Raw genomic sequence first — 22134 nt, forward strand, 5'->3', positions numbered from 1 at the left:
GGTGGGAGACCAGGCAGGGACAATAGAGAGGAACTCAAGAGGCTATAAACTCCTAGGGCAGAGGTTTCAGCATCTAATCCCACTCTAAGGCTGATTTATGATAGCTTCCCTTTAACTATAGGCGAGTGTTCCAGAATCCTCATTCCCTCACCTCTACTGTTTGCGATTCACTGCTCCACATGACTTTCCATCTTCTACTTCTACAACCCTCCCAATCCATCTTCCACAATAATTCAGCTTTGCTACAGTGCATATAGCAGCACATTTGAAGATATCCTTGTGGAGCCTTATGTATAACAATGTTTGAAGGAAAAAAAACTCAGTATAACATTGTCCCCAATTCCATTCTATGGTATCTCTAGGACTCAACACCATCCCAAAACACCTTTTCTGATCCAGGAGGAACCTCCTAGATGCTCTGTGTCAGGCTGTGCCTAGGTGCCACACCTAGCTGGATTCTATAAATTCTAAGGATAAGAAAGTTCTTTACTAAAAGGAGATAGAGGAGAAAGAAGGGGCCCTCTCCTCATCCCACCCTGTTAGCTCCTCACCCGTGTGTTGTCCTCATAAAGCATGATAACAATCTGGGTCATGTAGTTGAGCTCTGAGATGGCACTAAGATAATTCAAAGCTCGCTGCCATTGTGCATCCTGGGTCTCCTACCGAACACAAACAGAGGTAAGCCAATGCCCAGGGACAAGGGAGTTGGGGAATGGGCAGGGAGACAAGTTGAACAGAGAAAGCTTGCAGTAAAAAAGAAGCATGAGGAAGAGAGTAAAAGAATGCTAGGAAAGATGTTCATGGGCTGAAGGAAGAAGTAGGATCCTTACATCAAGAAGTCCCCCATAACGGAAGACACTGAGTAGGGAGTGGACGTGGCTTTCACTGGTGAAATAGAGACGTGTTCGAACGTGGCGGCCTGGGGAGAGCACTCCTCGAGAGTACCTGAGATAATAGCTAAGTCACTCATACTGCCGGATAATCCTCTTCCCACCCTGCCACAAACTCCTTCCTCCCATCTCAAAAACTTCTCTCCTTTCCATCCCAGGATCCCTTCTATTCTTGGTTCCCCAAGCTGTCCCAGTCTGGATTCCCCCAAGGGCTCCCTGACATGCCCCTCCCTCCATTCAGCACCCCTCCCAGCCCTCCCTCACAGGGGATGCAGCTTGTTGACAGACTCATCCTCGTGGGTTCTCTGCAGGTCAAGTAGTATCTTCCGCAACAGTGGAAGACAGAAGCCCACGGCAATTTCCAGTTTCTCCTCCCGACTGATCCCGTACTCCTAGAGGCCATAGGCCAGGAATAAGTACCTCAGTGAATCTTGTTTTCCTCTTGCCTCATATTCCCAGGCCCAAGATCCTGCTTATTTTCACCTCAGGTCTATCTAGGGCTTCTTTCATATCCACCACATTTCTCCTCTCCAGGTTTCTCCTCAGTTAGTCTCTTGTACTTACTCAGAGCCAGGGTGGACCCTGAGAATTGTAGCAACTCAGCTTATTCCTCCTCTAAGTTTCCTTCCCCTGGTTCCCATGCCATCCCACCTTTCTGCCTTTTCTCTCCTTCCTTACCCAATACCCCTATCCCCAGGCTTGATTCCTTATATGAGACACACCTGGGGAATGACCACATCAGCCAATGCCTTAGAGAGACGTAGCAACTCTGCTGTTCCTTGAAGTCCCAGACTCGCATTGTGCTGCACATCATACTTGACACAGTCATAGATGTCAGGGATCTTACTGATATCATAGCGCCCACTCTTCTGTCGAAAGTCACGCTCCAGCTTGCTCCAACGCTGTAACATTAGTTCTAGTGTTTCACTGTGGTAGAGTTGCAGGTCTGGAAAGAGGACGGACAGTCAGAGAAGCCAAGATTTTACCTCTAACAAAAGACCCTAAAAAATCTAAAGTAGAACCAGAGAGATGAGGATGCCTTGTCTCAGACATTTAGGAGAAGACACAGGTGTGTCTGAGGAACCCACCCATATCTGAAACCTTGAAAGGAAGATAGTATTCATACCCACCTACAGACTTAGGGTCCTGCATCCGTTCCCGGATCTGGTGAGTGAGGTTTTCAATCAGGGCAAATACCTGATCACAGACCTTCACAGGATTCTGGATGACAGCCATGGAGTTGAGTAGGGAAGTGCTTCCAGTAGGAGCCAGCTATGGGGAATAGAGAGATGAAAAGCAAGATAAGCTCAGTGCCAAGTGCCCATTCCTCTGAGCTTATTATAGAGACTGCCTGCAAATAAGATGTTTGTTGGTTCACTCCAGGGAGCACTCTTTGACTACTGAGCATACCGGCAGTTCTAGGGCCGTCAGATGAGAGGAGTGCTCTAGCACACTGTCATCTAAGATAGGTTGATCTTAAAAGTCTTGGAGTCTAGAGGAAATAAAACAGACCTAGGTTCTTTTCTTGAGGGTTCTAAAAAACACATGGAGAATACTGGGGAATAAAGATTAAACTAAAATCCCCCCAAATCTTCACAGAATGTTTTTATGAGTGGTTAACAGAAATAATATTATCTTATTCCTCTAAAAAAGATGGTAGTCTGAACCTAGAGTAGAGATGCTGCCTCAGAACTACGTTCCAACTCAAGCTTTTAGGACAGTAACAGTCAATGAAGAATGTGGAGGGGGGTAGAAGACTGAGGGTAGAACGCATGCATTCTACTTAGGTCCTCACAAGTTCCATTCTTATTAGCAAAAGGAAGCAAGCAAGAAAGGAAAGGTGCCTTAGCTTTTCTGGATTTGCAATTGAGCAATGGATTAAAAAATAAGGGAGCAAGGTCCTGCCCTTCTTAAGTCCCGTTCAGAGAAGGACACAGAAAAACCCATTCTCTAGACAATGTGCTCAGCTATTTAGTTCATTTAAGAATCTATAAGAAAAGGTTACACAACAGTGTGAATATACTTAATGCCACATGAACTCTACCCTTAAAAGTGTTTAAAGTGACACTACGATTTAAAGAATATAATTTTTTTTTAAAAAAGAGTCTATCAGAAATGAGCTATCAGTGGTAGGATGATGAAAAATCATTGTCTAGCATATGATCCCCAGTCAATAGTGGCCTGGATACACAGGAAAAGAATGACATTGGGTAATGGCATCCACTGTGATTAATACTATGAGGCAATGTACTGCAGTGGCTGACAGCCTGGCTCTTGGGTTAGACTCCTTGGGTTCATACTAGATGGATGACCTTGGAAAGGTTGCTTAAATTCTTTTGAACTTAGGTTTCCTCATCTGTAAAATGGGAGAAAGTAGTACAGGTCCACAGTTCTTATGGTAGATTAAAGACAGCCATTAATTCTCTGTCACCTTCCCCTTCCCTTGAATCGAGGCTGGCCCTGTGACTGCTTAACCAATAAAAAAATAACAAAGCTATGTTGTGCTAATTCTGGGCTTATGCTTTTAAAAAGTTTGGAAGCTTCTGCTTTGGTGGAGTCGTAAGCTGCCATTTAAGAAGTCTGGCTACCATGCTAGAGAAACCACACGGAGAAAACATGTAGAGAGAAGAAACCCTGAGCCTTCAGGGAGAGTGTGAAGAGAGAGCCCAGCCATTCCAGCACCCCAGTTGAGCCTCCAGATGGTTCCAGCTCCAACATCTGGAAAACATCTGGGCAGTTTTAGGAGAGACCCCAAGAAAGACCAGTTCAGCTTAGAAATATAAGCCAAAAAAAAAAAAAAAAAAAAAGAAATGGTGAGTGTTTTAAGTTACTGAGTTTAGGGGTAGTTTTTTATGCAGCAATAGATACCTGAAACATTCTTTCATTCAAAATCCTTAAGACCAGTCTGAATTTTTTAGCCTTGAGAAAGTTAAGACAGTGTATATGCCCAATGTTATATAATGCCTCTAACTGGGCCTAGGGCGTAACAAAACACATTTATATTCATGCAGCAAAATGTATGATTATTTACACTGAATGGGATAAACAGGGATTAGAAACAGTTTTGACATGTCAGATTTTGCTGCCAAATAAATCTTAGTGCCAAATCTATAAAAATCTTTTTGATTTTTCAAATTGTGGCTAAGAAATTATGGACCCATACTCATCTCAAAGGGTAAGGATTAAATGACATAATGTACGGAAAGCACATAAAACAGTACCTGGCACACGGTAAATACCATTATTGATCACTATTATTTAGAATTCTAGGGATTTGGGATAAGAGGTATATTGGGCACAAATATAGGGAGAGCCTCACCTTATCATAATCCTCAGGGCCAAAGGGTGCATCCTGCTGCAAAATATGGTGCAGTCGAGCCTTCACTCGGTGCTGACAGCTGCTCAGGGAATCCCCATCACTGTCCAGGAGACCATTCATATTGGCGCTCTTCACCATTTGTACCAAAATGGGTGTCAGCTCCCCTTCTAGAGCCAGAAGGCCCTAGAAGGGAAGAACAAAGTCTATTAGTTTTCCTTACAGTCTAGTGTAGTCCCCCGCAGGCCTAGATGGTCTCAGAGATCAAATAAGAGCTGGCTTAGTGAACTGGGGTCTAGGTCAAGGGGCCTACCCTCACTAATTATTCTCAGCTCATTCTTAGTAATACAGAATGGGAGCAAACACAACAAGAAATTGATCCGAGTCAGCGCACAAACACTCTAAAATTTCTCAGATAATTTTCCAAACTCTCCGCTTCTCTACCTAAAGGAAGCTGAGACTGTGGGAGAACTCGAGTGCGCACCTTGGCAAAGGCAGCAGCCGTCATCTGGACACGGCCCTCATCAGAGGCATAGATCTTGAGATCATGACGGAAAGTGCTATGGAGACGAAGCAGCCCACATCCTGGGAAGCCAGCATAGTCACCTGGGGGCAAAGGGGAGGACCAGCAATGCATGCTATACAGACCCACACAGAAGAAAGAATGCTCATTCCCCTCTTTAACTTCCCCGTTGCCTCAGTCTCTTCATTTCCCCAACTTATCCTCTAATCATCCTATCCCAACCCTGCTAGGTATTTACAACTCAAAACACTCACCTTGTCCTCCAGGGTACATGCAGCGAAAAGCTCGCCCCAGCTCCTCAGCCTGAACACGGCCAGCGGGAGTCAGTTCTCCACCCCACTTCAGTACCAGCAAAAGAGATGGACCCAGAGCCTTCGGCTGTGGATCTGTAGGAATAAAGGGCAGTAAATAGGTCTAGATCTGAAGAAAATACTGGGGACATCTAAATGTTAGATCTTTTGAGGAGCCCAGAATGGTAATCTGGGATAAAAGGTCATCTAAGAGTTCAAGAACAAGAGATCTGAATGGTAATGGGAAGAGAATATTATATCTCACCTTGCCCCTCATTAGAAGCTTTTACTTCATGAGGGTAGTAAGTCAACTGCACCTTCCGGTTGATGCCTGAGAAGTGACCATACCTGCAGGATAAACCCACAGTTTACTTTCTATCCCAGTCTCCAATTCTCACTGTTATTGGCTCTTTTTTCCTATCCCCTTTCTCACATCTCCAGCACAGACTTCAGCTGCTCTAGTTTCCCAGTCTTCTCCTCGATCTCACCACCTGGTTCCTTTTCCAGTTCAGCCAATAGCAGCCTTGTGATGTCCAGCACCTCCTGGAGGACATAACAGAGTACCCGCACAAGAGGTCAAGTCCTGGCCAGTGTTACCCTTTCATCCTGGTCTCTCAAGGCCCCCAATCCTATATCCTCTATCTTTCCCAAAGCATTATTCCTCCCAGCCAGATTCACTTTCTTACCTGGAGCTGCTCAGGCCGCTTTAGTTTTAATTTCCCCGTCTTATAGCCACCATGTTTTTCAAATAGACTAAAAAACCTGAAGAAATAAAGAGAAGCTTCGTATGGGGTGAGATGGTCAAAGCCTCGGGGACCTGCCCCCTTCCCATCTCCCTCACAAAAAAACTATTTGTCTAAATTAGAACACTGTTCCTACCTTGGATGGGTCACTTCCATCTTCATCTTCTGCTTGGGGGTACGATCCCCATGACGGATAATGGCAATGACACAACGAAGTTCCATCCTAAGATAAGAAATGCTTTGAGAGCCTCTCCCCAATTCCATCCCATGCCACCTCCCATCATTTCATCTTCCTTGACATGTCAAAGAACAGAGGAAAAACCATCTGAGATTAGGATTACAGGTAGGGTCAGGAAACTGCCTAGGAGGCCCAGGCTCCATTCGTCAGAACACACAGGGTCAGGAAGTAGCCACTGGTCTGACTTAGATCCCTTAAGTAGGTACTCCAGATTTTTTACTTTTGCTCACATAGTGCCAGATGTGGTAGGGACAATGGGAATGTCCTCAGCCTCTGTAGGGATGGACCATGGGATCTGGAACTGTGGGGCAAGTTCCCGCATTATGGTGTTCCTAGAAGGAGAAACATTAAGAAGCTGTGTGGAAATGAATGTATCAATGAAGCTCACAAAACCTAGCATGTTGTAGAAGAATACATTAATATACAGTCTGAAAACATGCAAAAAAGACATCCTTAGATTTGCAGTAAAAATATTAATAAATGTATGGGAAGGACAAACACCAAATTAAGAATTGTGGTAACTTATGGGTGGGAGAGAAGGGGATGTAATTAGCAAGGATTATGGAGGGGCTTCAACTCTATTCCTAATACTTTTTTTAAGCTCAATGGTGAATACATGGATACTCACCATATTTATCATTTCTTACACATTCTTGAATGTTTGTAAAACATTATTACGGTACAATCACATTTAGTACAATAAATATAGTTTGTTTATACATGACAGAAAAAGACAGACTGTTACATCTAAGACTGTTAACAGTAATTACCTCTGGGGGGTGCAGTGTTGGGAAGGCAAGAGGGCTAAGGAGCCCTTTCTCTAATTTCCTTTTTCACTTTAAAATCATTTTTACAATATTTAAATTAGAGTAAAAGCTTTCCAACTCTCTTCTCTAAGCCCATTCTCTCCAGCCCATACCACTGTGTCCCTTACCCCAGAATCTTAGCACAGTCATCGTAGTATTTCATCGAATTCTTGACAAAACTGAAGCCATTGACATCACACACAAAGGAGTGACCGTTGGCACGAAGAAGGTCAAAACCGCAAACTGTTTGCTGCAGGAGGAAAGAGGCAAGATGAGACCAAGAGAGTCACTCTTTCTTCCCAGACCCCTCCTCCTGTCTCTCTCCCTCATTCACAGCACCCTCGTCCATGGGACTTCGTCTACCTTAAAAGCTACACAGACTTTCCTGGCCACCAGCTTTTCCATGGCGGTCAACATGACGGGATATCGAATCTCTTTCCCTTCACTGTCTCGTTCGACCTTCCCATCCAAAGCTGGAGATTTTCTGGCTTCAGCATGAGCATAATCTGGCCCCACTGTATACACCTGCAGGTACATAGCATCACTGAGTATGCCCACAGCTCACCCTGCATTTAAGGAGACAATATGAGCACTAGGTCTGTAGACTAAGATTTGGAGTAAAACAAAAACAAAAACGAAACCTCCCTGAGTATTAAGAACAAGGAGACTGACATTTTTCTTACTGAGCCTTACTGAAATATGATTATGAAGGTTTCTCCTTGAGACTTAGGCACTACTGTCTAGTCTTTACTAAGAAATAACTTACCAAAATTATATGCTCTTCCATGTCACCCTTGCCCTTGCTCTGATAGAGACAATGGAAATATCTACTACTTCACTTGTTATCTCCACCTTAATATGAAAGCCACTCATATTCACACTTTATTTTCTGTGACCCCTCCATACGTTTCCATTTGCTCCCCAAGCACCCAATCCCACCCAGACATTTTTAACCTCTTAAATCCCTGTATCCACCATAACCTTGACATCTGTGCCATCTGTTGGCATAAACTCCTCATAGATGTATGACCCTGTCTTTCGGACGCTGCTCTCAGGAGAGTAAACACTGCTCCGGCTGCCAATCTTCAGAAGGAAAAGGAAGAGAAAAAGAATGTTGCTTCTACTTTTGTCTCCACATCCTCCAGCTTCCCTTCCCACATCTTCATTCTTGTTCTTCTACCTCTCTAACTCCCCAAATGCTCAAATGTCACCCATACCTTACGGAAGAGACGCTGGCTTCCTCCTCCAGCTGAGCTGGGGTAGTAGATGTAAACATTGTGGTCCTCTGCACTCACTGGCTTCTCCACAAAAGGCTTGGGAAAGACAGCTCCATTTACCTCCACCTGGTCTTCACCTTCTATCAGGTTGCACTCTGAAAGGTGGGTGTCCAGTCATGCCTAGGGCCTAGAGTCGTAGAATACTTCCAATTCCCATTTCTCCAAGTTTTAATCTCTATAACCTTCAAAATTTTATGAACAAATCTTGGGAATAAATATGGTAATACCTACATGGTATACAGATATTATAATATCTATATAAGATTTCCAAGGCTCTCTCCAAAGACCCATGGCTATAACTCTACCCATACTCTAATAACCACAGGCTCACTTAGATAGGTGATACATAGGAGCTGTCTAGAGGATGGAGAACTTGACTAAGTCAGAGAACGCAAGGCAGGGTAGGACAAGGCCAGGTACTCACCCTCAGGCCGGGCAGGGTCACGGTTGAGCACAGCGTATCGAGGCAGATCAATACCTTCCTCCTGCAGGATCCGGTACACCTCCCTCCTATCACCCCCCAAAATAAATTAGCTGGGAGAAGTGAGGGATGGTGACTATGAGGAGAGGCTAGGGATTTTATTTGCTCAGGAATTGGGAGATACAGGGTGTAGAACTAAAGAGGGTATGATACAGAAATTAAGCATATCTGTTTGATTCTGCCCCTCTCAGAGTTGGTTCTCTAAACAGGCATAATCTCAGGATCACCCATCCCACCAGTCAGCAGAAAATTATACCTATCCTGGATGTAATACTGCATTGCCAGGTCATTGATAAGAAAGGGGTTTCGAAGCTTGGAGTAAGCAACAGCTTTGTCCAGAGGAAAGCCTGGGATGGAGAAAAGAAATAGGGAGACCAAAGAAAGGAAGCGAAAGAGACAGAATGAGAAAACAGCAAGAGAAACAGAGAGACATATTAAAGCTATTAGTTGCCACTGAGCTCCTCTACTCATTCATCCTATTCCTTTTCCTTCTGCCTAACTTCCCAAGTTTAGAATGTCTATCAGAAAAAATTTAAAAAGAAATTATTTTTAGGGTCCTTCCAGAGACCCTTAGAGCTGTCCTAAGGTTCAAAAATGGACTTTACACTACCCACAGCAAAACCCCCAAGATGTAGGGAAAGTAATCCCCTTTGCACTGCTCTCTAGTGTGTCAGGAAGAGCCGAAGGCCTCTTTACTCTTTGACAGTAAGACCCTTATTTCCCAGTCCAGCATTCCCAACACCACTCCTTCTCATTTTCCCTCACAGACCCTAACCTTTGGAGTGGAAAGAAATGAGGCAGTGGCAGGATGGCCAGTTTTCCACAGGTTCATTGAGGATCACATCTTCTCCCAGGATAATAACAGTCAGGTAGTCGAATCTGCAGAGTCGCTCTAGGATTTGGGTCATTGGCTTGGACTTGGATTTCTTGGTCATGGCGCAGATGCCAACAATGATCTGAGGTTCAGGAGGCTATTGAGAGGAAATGCTGTCAGGAACTGAAGAACTTCCTGCCCAGATTATTCCTGTCAGGGAACACTGTCTCATCTTAGGGCACAGAGTTTCTTGCCAGGACTTTGGACCTATGGGGGAAAGGTTGTCTTCTAACTTAGATCTAGACTGTGGTACTTGTAGGGATTCCTACTGCCTACAGAACAGGAGCCTTTCCATAGTGGGAATGGGTGCTCAAGCAGTAGAGCCAAAGAACCACTAACCATGAGACAAAAGGGTAGGGGCTTCAAAGGGAGGCAGTCCAACCGATTTCCACTGACCCTCCCCTTAATCAGGACAGGACCTGTTTAAGAGAGTCTTGCAGTTGAAAAGAAGTGTATCCATCCAATGTAATCTCAACTCTCTGTGACAGGGGTCCCAACACTAAGTTACATAATTTTCTCTAGTCTTACCACTTCATCCTCCTCATCCTCAAGGAGCTCGCTGTCACTCTCTTCTGTCCTCATGCCTATTCCACGGATGCCCAGCCCTTCATCTCCAGCTCCAAGGAAGAAGTGGGCTGTGGCGCTCTCGCCCTCACTGGCCGGCAGTGACCACATCCCCGCCGGAGCACCCACTCATCCCGCTCTGCAGTGGAGGGTATCCCATTAGCTCAAAATCCAAGCCCCACGGCAGTGGGTAGGAATGGGGGATGGGGAATGAGAAAATATGAGGGAACTATAAGGGAACTAGGGGAAGCAGGAAACAAAGCTATGGTGAGAAGGATCAACAGGACAAGGGGCATATGGGCTATGACTTGAAATGACTAAAGATGTATAAGAGAAAAGCAAGGTATCTCTTTTCCTCCCTGCTCACCCCACCCCCAACCCTGAGATTGGTAAGAGGATCAGTAGATTAACCCTTACAATGCTGGCATGTCCCTGATTCTGCCAGCAGGAAACACTGTTAACTCCAGTAACAAATGGAAAAGGCAGTTCCTCATGGAAGGCTACTGTCGATTCCTACAAGAAAACGTTAAAGTGACATTTCAAACTTTAGATTCACTCCAAAATGTTCTTAGCCCTTCTCCATCTCCCCACAGTAGTGTTGAACTCAGTGATTTAATTCAAGGGCAGAAGAATGACAGAGTTCAGCTGCCTTTGCCCCTAACCTTCATCTTCATTCCTACCATGGATTAACTCAAAAAACACTTAAGGATATCTTATGTTCTAAGCTTTGTCAGAACATTAAAATTCCTTATGCCCTCTGTCTCTCCTTCACCTGTTCCACCTTAAAAGATAGATGTTCAAGTCCAGAAAATCTGTTTGAGGAAACAGGTCTGCTCTTGGGTGTGAGGTTGAGGATACAAGTCAGCATCCACACAATAGCCTCCAACCCATTCCCAAACTGAAATTTCAATTTTCTCCCTACTGTCTTCTGCTACTACAAGACCCAAGGCTGGTCTAGGCCAAGGTCTCTCACATCAGAAGCTACAGTGGAAAAAAATATAGCCTAGAGCCATAATCAGTGAGAATATCTTAAGACTTAAAACTTGCGTCAGAATAACCTGGCAGTTCCACTTCTGTATACATGCACTTAGAGTAGTGGTGCTTAACCCACTTTGAATATGCTGCGCAGGGGACACTTGGTAGTAAACGTTTTTGGCTGTCACATCTGGGGAGGTGCTATTGGCATCTGGTGAGTAGATGCCAGGAATGCTGCTAAACGTTCTAAAGTGCATAGGATATTCCTCCACAACAAAGAATTATCCAGTCCAAAATGTTAGTTGTGCCGAGGTTTAGAAGTCCTGTCATGGAGAAACTCTCCCCCATAAGAAGACGTGTGCAAGGATGCCCACAACCTCACTGTTGCTAATGGGAAAAACTGAAAACTCCTCAGATGTCACAAGTAGGAGAATAGGAAAATGCAATGTAGTTTATACAAATGATAGCCTTACAGCATTTAAAAAATGAATCAAATAGACTAGTGGTTACCAGAGGGGAGGGGGAAGTACGTGGGGTAAAAGGGGTCAAATATGTGGTGACAGAAAGAAATCTAACTATGGACGGTGAACACAAAATGCAATATATATATATATATTTATATATACACACACATATATATAGTACTGTTGAATTGTACATCTGAAACTTACTGGATTTCGTTAATCAATGTCACATAATAAAAGTAAAAATTAATTTAAAATAATAAAAAATGAATCAAACAACGTGGACATCTTCCAAATGTAAACTGTAGAAATACACGTAGTACAGTTCCATTTGTATAAAAAATATTACGCGTTTATGACTGACTGAATACATAATTAGTAGAAGTATAAAAACATAGACTGGAAAGAAAGACATCAAATTCATGATAGTGCTTACCTCTGAGGAGAGGGGAGAATGGAAATGAGGATTTGAATGGAATTTCACAACCTTATCTATAAAATTTATTTCAATTTAAAAAAATCGGAAACATATTCAAAAGGTTAACATTTGATAATACAGAATTGTGGGAATCCAGGTATGTTATTTTTTTCCAAAAATAAAATGGAGTCACACATCAGTAATTTTCCACATTCTCCAAAAGTTCTCAGAAGTACTGACCAACAACTCTAAGGCACAAACTCCTTAAGTAAATGGATTAGTCTTATAGTTTTAAAATAGTCTTCAATAATTATTTTCTGTATTTTATTTTAAATCTTTCTATTACAAGTGGAATTTGCAGCTTTGATTAGAAAGTTACAGTTAACCTTTTTACAGACCTCGACCTCTTCAGTCTTGCCATCTGCTTGTCTTCCCTGCTCAGCCACCATGGGGACACAACATTCTTAGACTTAACATTTCCAGTTGTGCATTAGAGGCCTTATACATACACAACCCTTCTCCTGATTAACAGGCTTTTTCTTGGAACTCCTTTTTAGTATCCTGACCCAATTTCCATGACTGGTGGCATTCCCAAGGTCCCTGTATAGTTTAAGCAAGTAGAATTTTGTTGTACTCTTTATCTTTCCTCTGAAGCAGGAGCTTTCTCTCATTTCTAGGATTCCTAAACTTCTCATCCTTTCTTCCACCAAGTCCTTCCTGGTTTTCTACTGACTGTACAGAGTCTTGTTCTGGAAATTCTATTACAATTGTGTAACAGGGGATGGTAATACAATAGGGAAGGAGAGTCTGTTCACAAGAGAGACGAAAGGTCTAAATTCATAGTTAACAAAGCAAAAATAGAAGCCTGACAGAAATAGCTATGAAATAAGCCAGGATTTATTTAGATGTACCTCTGGGAGGAGCTGGAGTTTTAATGTGGTGTTCCAAGAGCCATTCTCGTTTTCTGCGCTCTTCTCCCATTCCCTCTCACCCAATACTTTGTTGCAAAAGAAAACTTCGGACTCTACACTAGGCTAAAGGGCAGTCTTACTCTGGCCTGAATCCCTGTGGAAGGAAAAAAGGGAGGAAGGGAGGGAGGGAGGGTGGAAGGAGATAAATAAGTTAAGTAAGGAGCCAGAGAGGGACAGGTGGGCAATCTTTTCAGGAATATCTATGTTAAGTCAGATCGGGAGAAGAGGGTAGAAGAGAGGGTAAATTATGTAACTTCTTTATCCCTTAGAATTTAGGGCTGCTTGCAGTAGTCCTCTAATTTCCTTAATCACCAGGTATTTGTTGGAGGGCTCCATCAGGGGTGAAGGGGAAACATCAATACTGAGTGCAGGCAGAAATACTTCCAACGCAGTAAAACTCCTCAAGACACCAAAACTATCTCCTTTCCACCTTCAACAGTGGATCCCTTAGCTCCTTCTTGATGTAAAGTTTAATCCTTATTCTGACGTTGGTGAACTGTGCTGATGCCCTTGTTCTCATTATCAACTCATTCATACTGCCTCCTTTCCCCCAACTTGCTAAAACGACTCCTCACTGACTCCCCTAACCACTCGCAACACTGCTGCCCCTCTCCCCACATCACTGATTAACTAATGCAATTAATAATCCAACTAACCTTGCACTCACTGGTTCCCCAGCATTAAGCAGTCCTTCAAACCCTCAGATGAGTCACCACACTTGGTAACACATTTATATGGAACCTTCCGTGATCGCCCACAAAGAATGCCTGAGATCCATTCTTTCCTCACACTACCCGTCTCCAGACTCACCTTCTGCTCTCTCTGCAAAAACCCCTTCCTCAAGCTGATCCTCCAGTCCGACCCCACTCCAACCGCTCCTCACACAGATCTCCCCACCCTGACCTTCTCCCACGCCGACTCCCGCCTCACACGGACCCTCGCGCGCCAGTCTCTTGTCTCGCCGAGCCCCTTCTCCGTCCCCTCCTCACACAGCTCCGGGGCACGAATACCGCCCTCCCATCCTGACTCAACTAGCCTTTGCCCGCCCCCGCCTTCCCCGCTCACTCTCCCTACGCTGACATTGAGGCCTGTCCTCTGGGTCCCTCTCCGAAGCTGCCCCCATCCAGTACTAACCACGGCCCTCAGCACCAGCCGAGCCCACTCCACCCAGCCCACCCCCTCAGATACCGCCCCCAGCCCCCAGCCACTCCCCCACCGCCCCCGGCCCTCACTCACCCGCCTCCCCGCGCCCGCGCAGCCGAACCTGCCGGCAGCGACACCTGACAGCGGCCCAATCAAAGTGCGACTTCTCTGCGGTACCACCAATCAGCGGAGGGCGCGCACCGGCAACAGAGTCAGGCTGCGTTGGCCGGCGCTTCTGCGTGGAGAAGGGTGACCTCTAGTGGCTCTGAGGAGGAAGCGCAACCCGATGCTCCCCTTCTGATTTCTAACTGCGTCGCTACAGTCCAGATGTTTGGTCTAGACACTTCCCAGTGAGACAAAGAGGGCGGGAAAAGCGAGTTGCAGAAAAGAGGCAGAGTTTGTGCCACTGCATCTTCTTGAGGGCAAAAACAGGTCTTTTGTCTGTTTTGTAAAACAACCCAAAACATATACGTAGAGGCCCAATAAACGTTAAGTTGAAAATATTTACAGATGTAGAGGAGTGAAGGGGAGACTGGAGACAAAAACAGAGACAAAGAGAGAAACAGATCAGAAAGTTAAGGGAAGGAACAGAGACTTATTTATAGAGGAGTCAAGAAAATGGCTGGAAGAGGAAACAAGTTGATTGCCATTTCCACACCCTGCTTGCTCTCCACCCTATGGACATTTAACTCCTGGCCTTGCCTTTAATAGCTGTGCAGCCTTGGGAAAAAAATCTCTGAACTTCCCTCAGCCTCACTATTCTCATCTGTAAAAGAGTGGGATTAAAAACCTAATTCACAGTGTACTGATTATGAGAAAGCATTGTGTCTATGTTTGTACTGTTATTATCTTTGCAGCCTCACTTAGATTTCCCTAACCGAGACATTTCCAATTTCCCTGCTTCTTCTCTGCACTCTTAGGGATCTTACCATTTTTTTCAATCAAGTGCCTCATTATACTGACCCCAAACTTCCCAGATGAGAGGAGATGATTCTAAGGACTGACCCTTTGAGTAGATACCTCCCTAGTTCATATTCAGGCTCATATCCTTCCCACCACTCCAACCTTTTGCACAAGTTATTAAAGCATCTTCTAAGTAATTAACTTGTCTTCACATCCCCCTGAAAAAGTAGACTCAGTCTCTAGTCATCTATTGGAACAATCCAATTCAATTCAATGAAATAATACATATAAGAGTTCCTTGTAATTGTAAAAGGCTTTATTAATATTAAATATTATAGATGATAATAATTACTGAATAAATCAAATATCACATATACAGTAATTGATATATAATGATATCATATGCTGTAGGATAGTTTAAATGAGTATTAATACCTTACGTGCCTATCAGGTTCACAGGGAATAAGAAAAGTACACAAAAACATATTATTCCTCGGTGGAACTATTATTCAAATTTAGGCAGCTACTTTCCAAACTTAAGTGATCTCTCTCCTTCTCTAAGCAAGTCTTACTTTTCCTCCTGTAATTCTCTCTTCCTGCTTCCAATCCCTTTCATCTTAGTAACCATCCCCTCAATCAAACAACCCTACTGCTCTGGAAGATTATCTCTCTCCTTTATCAGAGTAAATATACTCCATTCTAAGTAATTATATTTGCTTAATCATAGCTACCCCTTAACCTAACGAGCTCCCACCACACAGGTAATATTTTCCGTCTCTCCAAGAGTGACCACACTCCAACTGCAGAAATCTATCTATTCTCTGATAATTTTTCCCTTACCGAGAGAGGAAGGAGTTAAGTGATAGACCCAGAAGAGAGATGAGTGGCTTCTTAGGATGCCCACAAACAAGGAATGCAGGAAAAGAAGCACAAGGGAAGCCTGAGAGGAAAGAAGGGAATGAGAGAATAGGGGTGAGGTGGAGTCTCATTATTGGGGCCAGAGGACAATGTGAAGGGAATTTCTTACTCAAATTCTCTCTTTTAAGATTTCTAATTATCTCACTGTCTTGTGGGTACACCAAGGCAGCTGAGGGAAGGGACTAATGCCTACCATGTCTACCCTACCTTTAACTGACCCTCCATACCGAAATCCTACATCTCTCCAACATCCATTCTCCTTTCTGCCAAGACAAAAGTCAAGTCATACCAAAGTCATACTTAGAGCTGTGGGAACAAAGTCCTTGTAAATCTGAAGAGAAAGAGGAGAGGGGACCAGGAGAAAGGTAAAGATTCCCTGGTACGCCCTTGGACACCACTCCCCTTTACACTCTGGATTAAACAGCATTAGGGAGCCAAGAGAGGAAACACATGTGGTTTATGGAGACCTGTGCCTACCTGTTTCATTCCTACACCCAATCATCTCACCACACCCTTCACCTCACTTTACACTCCACTCCAGTCCAGGAACTGGGAGCTACAGAGAGGGGAGAAAAGGGGAAGGAGGAAGAGGAAACTAACAACTCCCTGCCCAATTCCAGCCCCACGCCCAGTGCAACCAGCAGGTAGGCAAGCTTGCAGAGACAACTCGGAGGGAGTCCTGTGAGCAGCAAACTGTTCCGAACCTGGAAAAGACTAAGGTGATCTAAGGTGAAGCAGGGGATGGGAAGGAGGGTGGAGGAGGGGGAACAAGTGGGGGGATCCTGAGAAGTGTAGGCAGGACATAGCAGGGCTTCAGACTAGGGGGCAGGGTCGGAGTAAGGAAACACAGCATAGATGGAGTAAGAATTAATGTTTCCCTGAGCCTCTCAACCTTGTAAGGAGAGCACAGGTGTAAAGGGAGGCGCCTTGGTCCTATTCCTGGTTCGAAGGAAAAGGTGACCTTGAGCCAGCAGGTGTCTTCCCCAGTGTCTGCCTCTAACTGTGCTTTCTCTGTGTCTTCCTTGGTATTTGTTTATCCGGCGTTTTCCCTGAGGCCTCTTCCCCTGGGAAGACGGAGAGGTTGCTGGGGCAGACTGAAAACTGAGAAGAGGTTGGGCAATGTCACCCTTTCACACCCACAAAGTGACGAATCGGGTTTCCAATTAGACTGCGAGGCTTGGGGGAAGGGTGTTCGGGTTTCGCCAGACCCCTCAGGTGCTGTCCTCTACTTGGTGCTGAAATCTGTGAGGCCTTATACCGGGGGTGCGAATCTCTGGTCCCCCTAATCTACCTGGCGAATGCTACCCACCTCTGCCCCCGCACACCTAGCGTGATGGCAGGCGGGAAGGAGGAGTTAAAGTGAGCCCCACCCCTGGAGACTGCGGCTCGGGCCTCCGGCTCGCTAGCTCATTGCGCCTCTCCTGCAGTCTGGTTGGTACCGGCTCCCACCTCAGCCTTCACTCCGGCCCCTATTTCGGCTCCAGCCTCGCACCCAGTTCCGACCTTCAGTCCAACCTGATTGCATCGTCCCTCTGGGTGCCTGCTCTGAGCCATCTCCTGCTCCGGGATTTTGTAGCAGGATCCTCTAGCCATGGCTGGTCCCTTCTCTCGTCTGCTGTCCGCCCACCCGAAGCTCAGGCTCATGGCTTTGGCTGGAGCTGGGTCTCTAGCTGCTGGGTTTCTGCTCCGCCCGGAACCTGTACGAGCCGCCAGTGAACGACGGAGGCTGTATCCCCCGAGGTATCAGTGTCTGAGCCCCTAACCACCGTCGGGGGCGGGGGGCTAGTGGTGATGGGAACGAAGATGGGGATAGAGATGAGGACCCAGGCAACAGAGAAGGGCTATAATCATGAAGTCTCTGGAGTGGGGTGCTGTACAGGCTGGAGACCTCAGTGGGGTGGGGGTGGAAGCCAAAACCATAAGGCGAAAAGCATTCCTGGGGACCTGTAACCTGCAGTCCCCTCCCGCAAGACCAGCTCTGGCTCTGTGAGCTCAAGCTGCACCCGCTCTGTCAAAATCTCTAACTAAGAGACCAGGAACTATCCTTTTTGATCTCCTCCATCTCTTTTTCCTACTGTTTCCCCCCATTTCCTGAATTCCCCTCCTTAGTCTTTCCCCTCCCCCATCCCTAATGTTGTGCTCATAGGAGGAAAGAATTGAGCAGATCCCGGTGAATTGAGCTGCCCAGCCAGAGGAAGCTAGAACCGTTGGGAAAGAATAGACCCTGAAAGTCCCTAATGAGATTACCAAGGTTTAGCCTCTTTGTAATCTCCCCTCCTCCCAAGGAGCACAGCCAGACACAGCTAACTGGACAGCTCTCACGTGACTGCACTGGGTCTAGGCCCCCTGTGCCCTCCCTCCATGGTTACTGGGTACCCCCTCCCTAGCGCTGAGTACCCAGACCTCCGAAAGCACAACAACTGCATGGCCAGTCACCTGACCCCAGCAGTCTATGCCCGGCTCTGCGACAAGACCACACCCACTGGTTGGACGCTAGATCAATGTATCCAGACTGGCGTGGACAACCCTGGCCACCCCTTCATCAAGACTGTGGGCATGGTAGCTGGAGATGAGGAGACCTATGAGGTAGGGGGCCCCCAGAGTTCCCCTGGTGACTCAACTCATATTCCCAGTAATCTCAGCTCCTTCCCCCTAAATACTCCTCACTTACCCTCAAGAGTGTACCATCCATACTCATGTTTTCTGACCCAGTGAAATTGATTCACATTTAAAGCCTAGGAATAGATTTCCTCTCCTTAACCACCCTCTTTCTCTTAATTCCACATCAGGTATTTGCTGAGCTCTTTGACCCTGTGATCCAAGAGCGACACAATGGATATGACCCCCGGACCATGAAACACACCACTGACCTGGATGCCAGCAAGGTGGGTCAGATATTCCACTTCTGATCTGCATTGCCTTATGTACAACATTCTGTTTCTCCAATCCTTAATTATTTCCTGACTCATGGTCATTACACCGCTGAGCTTTTACTCTTGGTGTGGGGAAAGAACTGTGTCTTAAGGAGTAGCAGATATGGAGAGGAGAGGGTGAAGGAGAATGATGATACTGCAAGGTGGGCAGTTTGGGGCAGGGGTCATCATGCCCCTTTCAATTGCAGTGTTCACCCAGTGGGCTTCTCTTTCCAATGCGCACTTAAGGTCGCTCCTTCCCCAAGGTCCTCTGTTCCCACCTACTGCGTTTCTGTGACTTATATTAATTTCTCTTATTCTCCAGATCCGTTCTGGCTACTTTGATGAGAGGTATGTATTGTCCTCAAGAGTCAGAACTGGCCGAAGTATCCGGGGACTTAGTCTGCCTCCAGCCTGCACTCGGGCAGAACGACGAGAAGTGGAACGTGTTGTGGTGGATGCACTGAGTGGCCTGAAGGGTGACCTGGCTGGTCGTTACTATCGGCTCAGTGAGATGACAGAGGCTGAGCAGCAGCAGCTTATTGATGTGAGGGGCTTTGAGAGGGATCTGGGTGCGGGGAGCAGATGGAAAGAGGAGTGAGAGGAGAGGCCGGCCCAGTTTAGATGGGCTCTAAGAGGCCTAAAGGCTACTGTGAGAATTCTTAATCCAAGTCTCTTTACTGTCCTCAGGACCACTTCCTATTTGATAAGCCCGTGTCCCCACTGCTGACTGCAGCAGGAATGGCTCGAGACTGGCCAGATGCTCGTGGGATCTGGTATGATGCTTACATTACCTCTTTTGTCCTGATGGCCCCATAAATGCCATTTTTCCCTCTATCACCCCCAATTCTTGCCCCACCTCTTGATCCCTGTCCTTCCCTCTTTCCTGCCCTTAGGCACAACAATGAGAAGAGCTTCTTGATCTGGGTGAATGAGGAGGATCACACACGGGTCATCTCCATGGAGAAGGGTGGCAACATGAAGAAAGTGTTTGAAAGATTCTGTCGAGGCCTCAAAGAGGTTGGAGAAGAGTGTATAAGGGAACTAGGTGGGAGGACATAAGAAAAAAACCAAAGGCTAGAAGAAGTAGATTGACCATATAATTTATCAACCAACCCAGGATACTTTTGATAATGAAAGAGATCACCGTCAATCACTCCAAGACAATAGGTATAAATCAGGACTGTCCAGAGGAAACCAGGATATATGGTCACCAAAGAATAGGAGGAGAGAAAGAATGTCGGGAATCTAAGGAAATAAATAAAGCAGTTGCCGAAAAATGTAAAGAAGGAGTAAATGAGATCGCGGGTCAGTACCCTGGGGTGTGCCAATAAGGAAAAGGTTTTAGCCTGGATTGATGTATGGAGGGAGAGGTTGATGTGTTCATGATTCTAATGTCACCACCAAGTTCTGAGCCGAGGTAGGCCTTGACTTTGGATTCTGTCATTCTTGCTAAAGTATCATGTCTAGGTTTTAAGCTGAGAGCTAGAGAGAGATGGAAGTAAGCTGGAGGATGTAATGACTTAAGAAGTTTCATAATATGTGTCTCTAAATGAGGGGTTGAACTGAATCCTTAGTCCTGTATGGATTGGGTCTCTGTATTCAATTCTAGGTTAGGAATTCCCATAAACCCTATTCTTATTGTATGTCTTCATATATACAGCTCTATTTTGGACTTATAAAGAAAGAGAGAGAGCTCCTCTTTCTTTTAGATTTTAGCTTTTAGATTCTGAGTGTAAGTGGGTAGGGGAGTGCTTTTTAAATTATATGCCTCGGTTTCCTTATCTCTTCAATTCTAATAGTCATCTTCATAATTAGGATACTTAAGTGAAACAAAAACACTCTTCTCACACCATCTCCTACACACACACACACACACACACACACACACACACACACACATACACACACCTATAAGTCCAGCCCTTCTGAAGTGTTTTCACCTTTTTCTCCTCTTTCTCACATGTGCTCCTTCCATAGCTAACAGAAAGCCCTCTTGCCTCTTCCTGTTGCAAAGCCTACACCCTCATTTTCTATCTGAAATGACCCTTCCAAGCTCTAGGCTCATTAGCAAAGCAAAGATAATCTATGCATACAGAGCTCATTGAATAATCAATCCTTTCTCAGTTTAGTTTAACACCTCCGTTCTTTCCCTAGATTATCCTTAATGCACCATTCCCTCAAGTTTCTCTTCTTCCACATACAAGATATTTTTCTGCAATCTCATCATTATGGGCTTGTAACACCAAAATTGCCTTGTATACAAGATAATAACAAACCACCTCCACCAAGAACAACTCCAAAGAAAACCCCCCCAAAACTGAGCGGTGTCATTCTTTCACATCCCAAGTTTCTGGTTCTAGACATATTTCTAAGTTTCTGTGGGTCTGGCTAAGAGAAGGTCCACATATTCCTGACTTTTCACTAACAGAGCCTTTGTGGACTCAGGTGGAGCGGCTGATCCAAGAGCGTGGCTGGGAGTTCATGTGGAATGAGCGTTTGGGATACATCTTGACCTGTCCATCTAACCTGGGCACTGGACTTCGAGCAGGAGTACACATCAAACTGCCCCTGCTAAGCAAAGTAAAAGAGTTGTGGGGTTAGAGAAGGGTATGAGTGAGGAAGGTGGCTCTGTGTGGACGGGAGGGAGTGGACACTTTGGATAGGAGCTAGACGCATTGTGGCCAAAGAGTTGGGGAAAGAGCTCTGGGCAGGTTCGGGGCTCTCTCAGGTAGGACCAGTCTGTGCCCCTATTGACCCTGCTCCCAATCTCTATCTCCCCTCTAGGATAGCCGCTTCCCAAAGATCCTGGAGAACCTAAGACTCCAAAAGCGTGGTACTGGAGGAGTGGACACAGCTGCCACAGGCAGTGTCTTTGATGTTTCTAATTTGGATCGACTGGGCAAGTCAGAGGTGAGATCTTCAGGGATTAGGGTGAGGAGAGGTATAGGTCTGTGGGGTTGAGATATGGCAGTGAGTGAGTCTTGGGAATGTACTAGAATCTGAAATAAAATTCAGGTTGGGTGGGGAGGCAATTGGAAATGAGTTCTCAGAACAAGCAAATCAGTGATGAAGAAACTCAGTTCGCGGGAAGCAGAGATCAAGGGTTAGTGTCCTTCAGGTGGAGCTGGTGCAACTGGTCATCGATGGAGTAAACTATTTGATTGACTGTGAACGGCGTCTGGAGAGAGGCCAGGATATCCGCATCCCTCCACCTCTCATCCACAATAAGCATTAACTTCCCGTCCTCAGCAGATGACTCAAGATCTCCAGGACTTTTGCCAGTCTAATGGTGGCCCATTCTACTTGCCCTGGATGCTGCCCCTGCATTCCCTCTATCCCAGTAAAGACACCTTGCTGTGCTCCAGCTGTCTGTGTTATTTCTAATGGTGGGGTGAGGAGGGAGCAGCCTCTTCAAAAGGGAAAAA

The 22134-nt window shown here is 45.5% G+C and overlaps 2 protein-coding genes across 19 annotated transcripts in view; one reads left to right on the top strand and one right to left on the bottom strand.

Moving 5' to 3' along the window:
• Positions 1-14143, bottom strand: part of PPIP5K1 (diphosphoinositol pentakisphosphate kinase 1) — a 44492-nt gene extending 30349 nt beyond the window's left edge. For 5 of the 17 annotated variants that reach the window (XM_023527813.1, XM_023527812.1, XM_023527809.1 and 2 more), the window contains exons 1-24: positions 14067-14143; positions 12771-12924; positions 11878-11933; positions 10420-10515; positions 9340-9535; positions 8821-8911; positions 8508-8593; positions 8024-8178; positions 7788-7889; positions 7170-7331; positions 6935-7056; positions 6231-6332; positions 5899-5985; positions 5706-5781; positions 5453-5562; positions 5285-5367; positions 4984-5115; positions 4691-4812; positions 4210-4392; positions 2021-2162; positions 1613-1836; positions 1155-1282; positions 831-945; positions 552-659 (exon numbers count right to left, since the gene is read on the bottom strand). In XM_023527813.1, coding sequence (XP_023383581.1) covers positions 552-659; positions 831-945; positions 1155-1282; positions 1613-1836; positions 2021-2162; positions 4210-4392; positions 4691-4812; positions 4984-5115; positions 5285-5367; positions 5453-5562; positions 5706-5781; positions 5899-5985; positions 6231-6332; positions 6935-7056; positions 7170-7331; positions 7788-7889; positions 8024-8178; positions 8508-8593; positions 8821-8911; positions 9340-9535; positions 10420-10515; positions 11878-11933; positions 12771-12840 — 2748 coding nt within the window. In that variant the 5' untranslated portion in view covers positions 12841-12924; positions 14067-14143. Of the gene's footprint in view, positions 1-551; positions 660-830; positions 946-1154; positions 1283-1612; positions 1837-2020; positions 2163-4209; positions 4393-4690; positions 4813-4983; positions 5116-5284; positions 5368-5452; positions 5563-5705; positions 5782-5898; positions 5986-6230; positions 6333-6934; positions 7057-7169; positions 7332-7787; positions 7890-8023; positions 8179-8507; positions 8594-8820; positions 8912-9339; positions 9536-9966; positions 10142-10419; positions 10516-11877; positions 11934-12257; positions 12733-12770; positions 12925-13766; positions 13821-14066 lie in introns of those variants that run through there. The other 12 variants (XM_023527817.1, XM_023527810.1, XM_023527814.1 and 9 more) reach the window with 9 other exon arrangements.
• A 2264-nt stretch (positions 14144-16407) lies between these two features.
• Positions 16408-22080, top strand: CKMT1A (creatine kinase, mitochondrial 1A). Of its 2 annotated transcripts, XM_023527820.1 has the most exons (10): positions 16408-16513; positions 17222-17534; positions 18182-18380; positions 18584-18679; positions 19032-19253; positions 19397-19482; positions 19603-19726; positions 21155-21289; positions 21494-21619; positions 21828-22070. In XM_023527820.1, exons 2-10 carry the CDS (start codon positions 17386-17388, stop codon positions 21942-21944), a joined length of 1254 nt encoding a protein of 417 aa, XP_023383588.1. In that variant the 5' UTR covers positions 16408-16513; positions 17222-17385; the 3' UTR covers positions 21945-22070. The 2 variants fall into 2 exon arrangements, with proteins under 2 accessions (XP_023383588.1, XP_023383589.1); XM_023527821.1 differs by lacking the exons at positions 16408-16513; positions 18182-18380 and having other exon boundaries at positions 17422-17534; positions 21828-22080.
• Positions 22081-22134: the final 54 nt, after the last annotated feature.

This window comes from Pteropus vampyrus, unplaced genomic scaffold, assembly GCF_000151845.1.
Source record: "Pteropus vampyrus isolate Shadow unplaced genomic scaffold, Pvam_2.0 Scaffold19, whole genome shotgun sequence".
Classification (NCBI taxonomy): Eukaryota; Metazoa; Chordata; class Mammalia; order Chiroptera; family Pteropodidae; genus Pteropus; species Pteropus vampyrus.

What these genes read in the sequence shown, in the direction of transcription:
- CKMT1A (XM_023527820.1), top strand. Translation starts at nt 17,386, where the DNA reads ATGGCTGGTCCCTTCTCTCGTCTGCTGTCCGCCCACCCGAAGCTCAGG. An exon ending in CGGAGGCTGTATCCCCCGAG is followed by an intron (nt 17,535 to 18,181) that starts GTATCAGTGTCT and finishes CCCCCTCCCTAG; the next exon opens with CGCTGAGTACCCAGACCTCC. An exon ending in AGCAGCAGCAGCTTATTGAT is followed by an intron (nt 19,254 to 19,396) that starts GTGAGGGGCTTT and finishes TACTGTCCTCAG; the next exon opens with GACCACTTCCTATTTGATAA.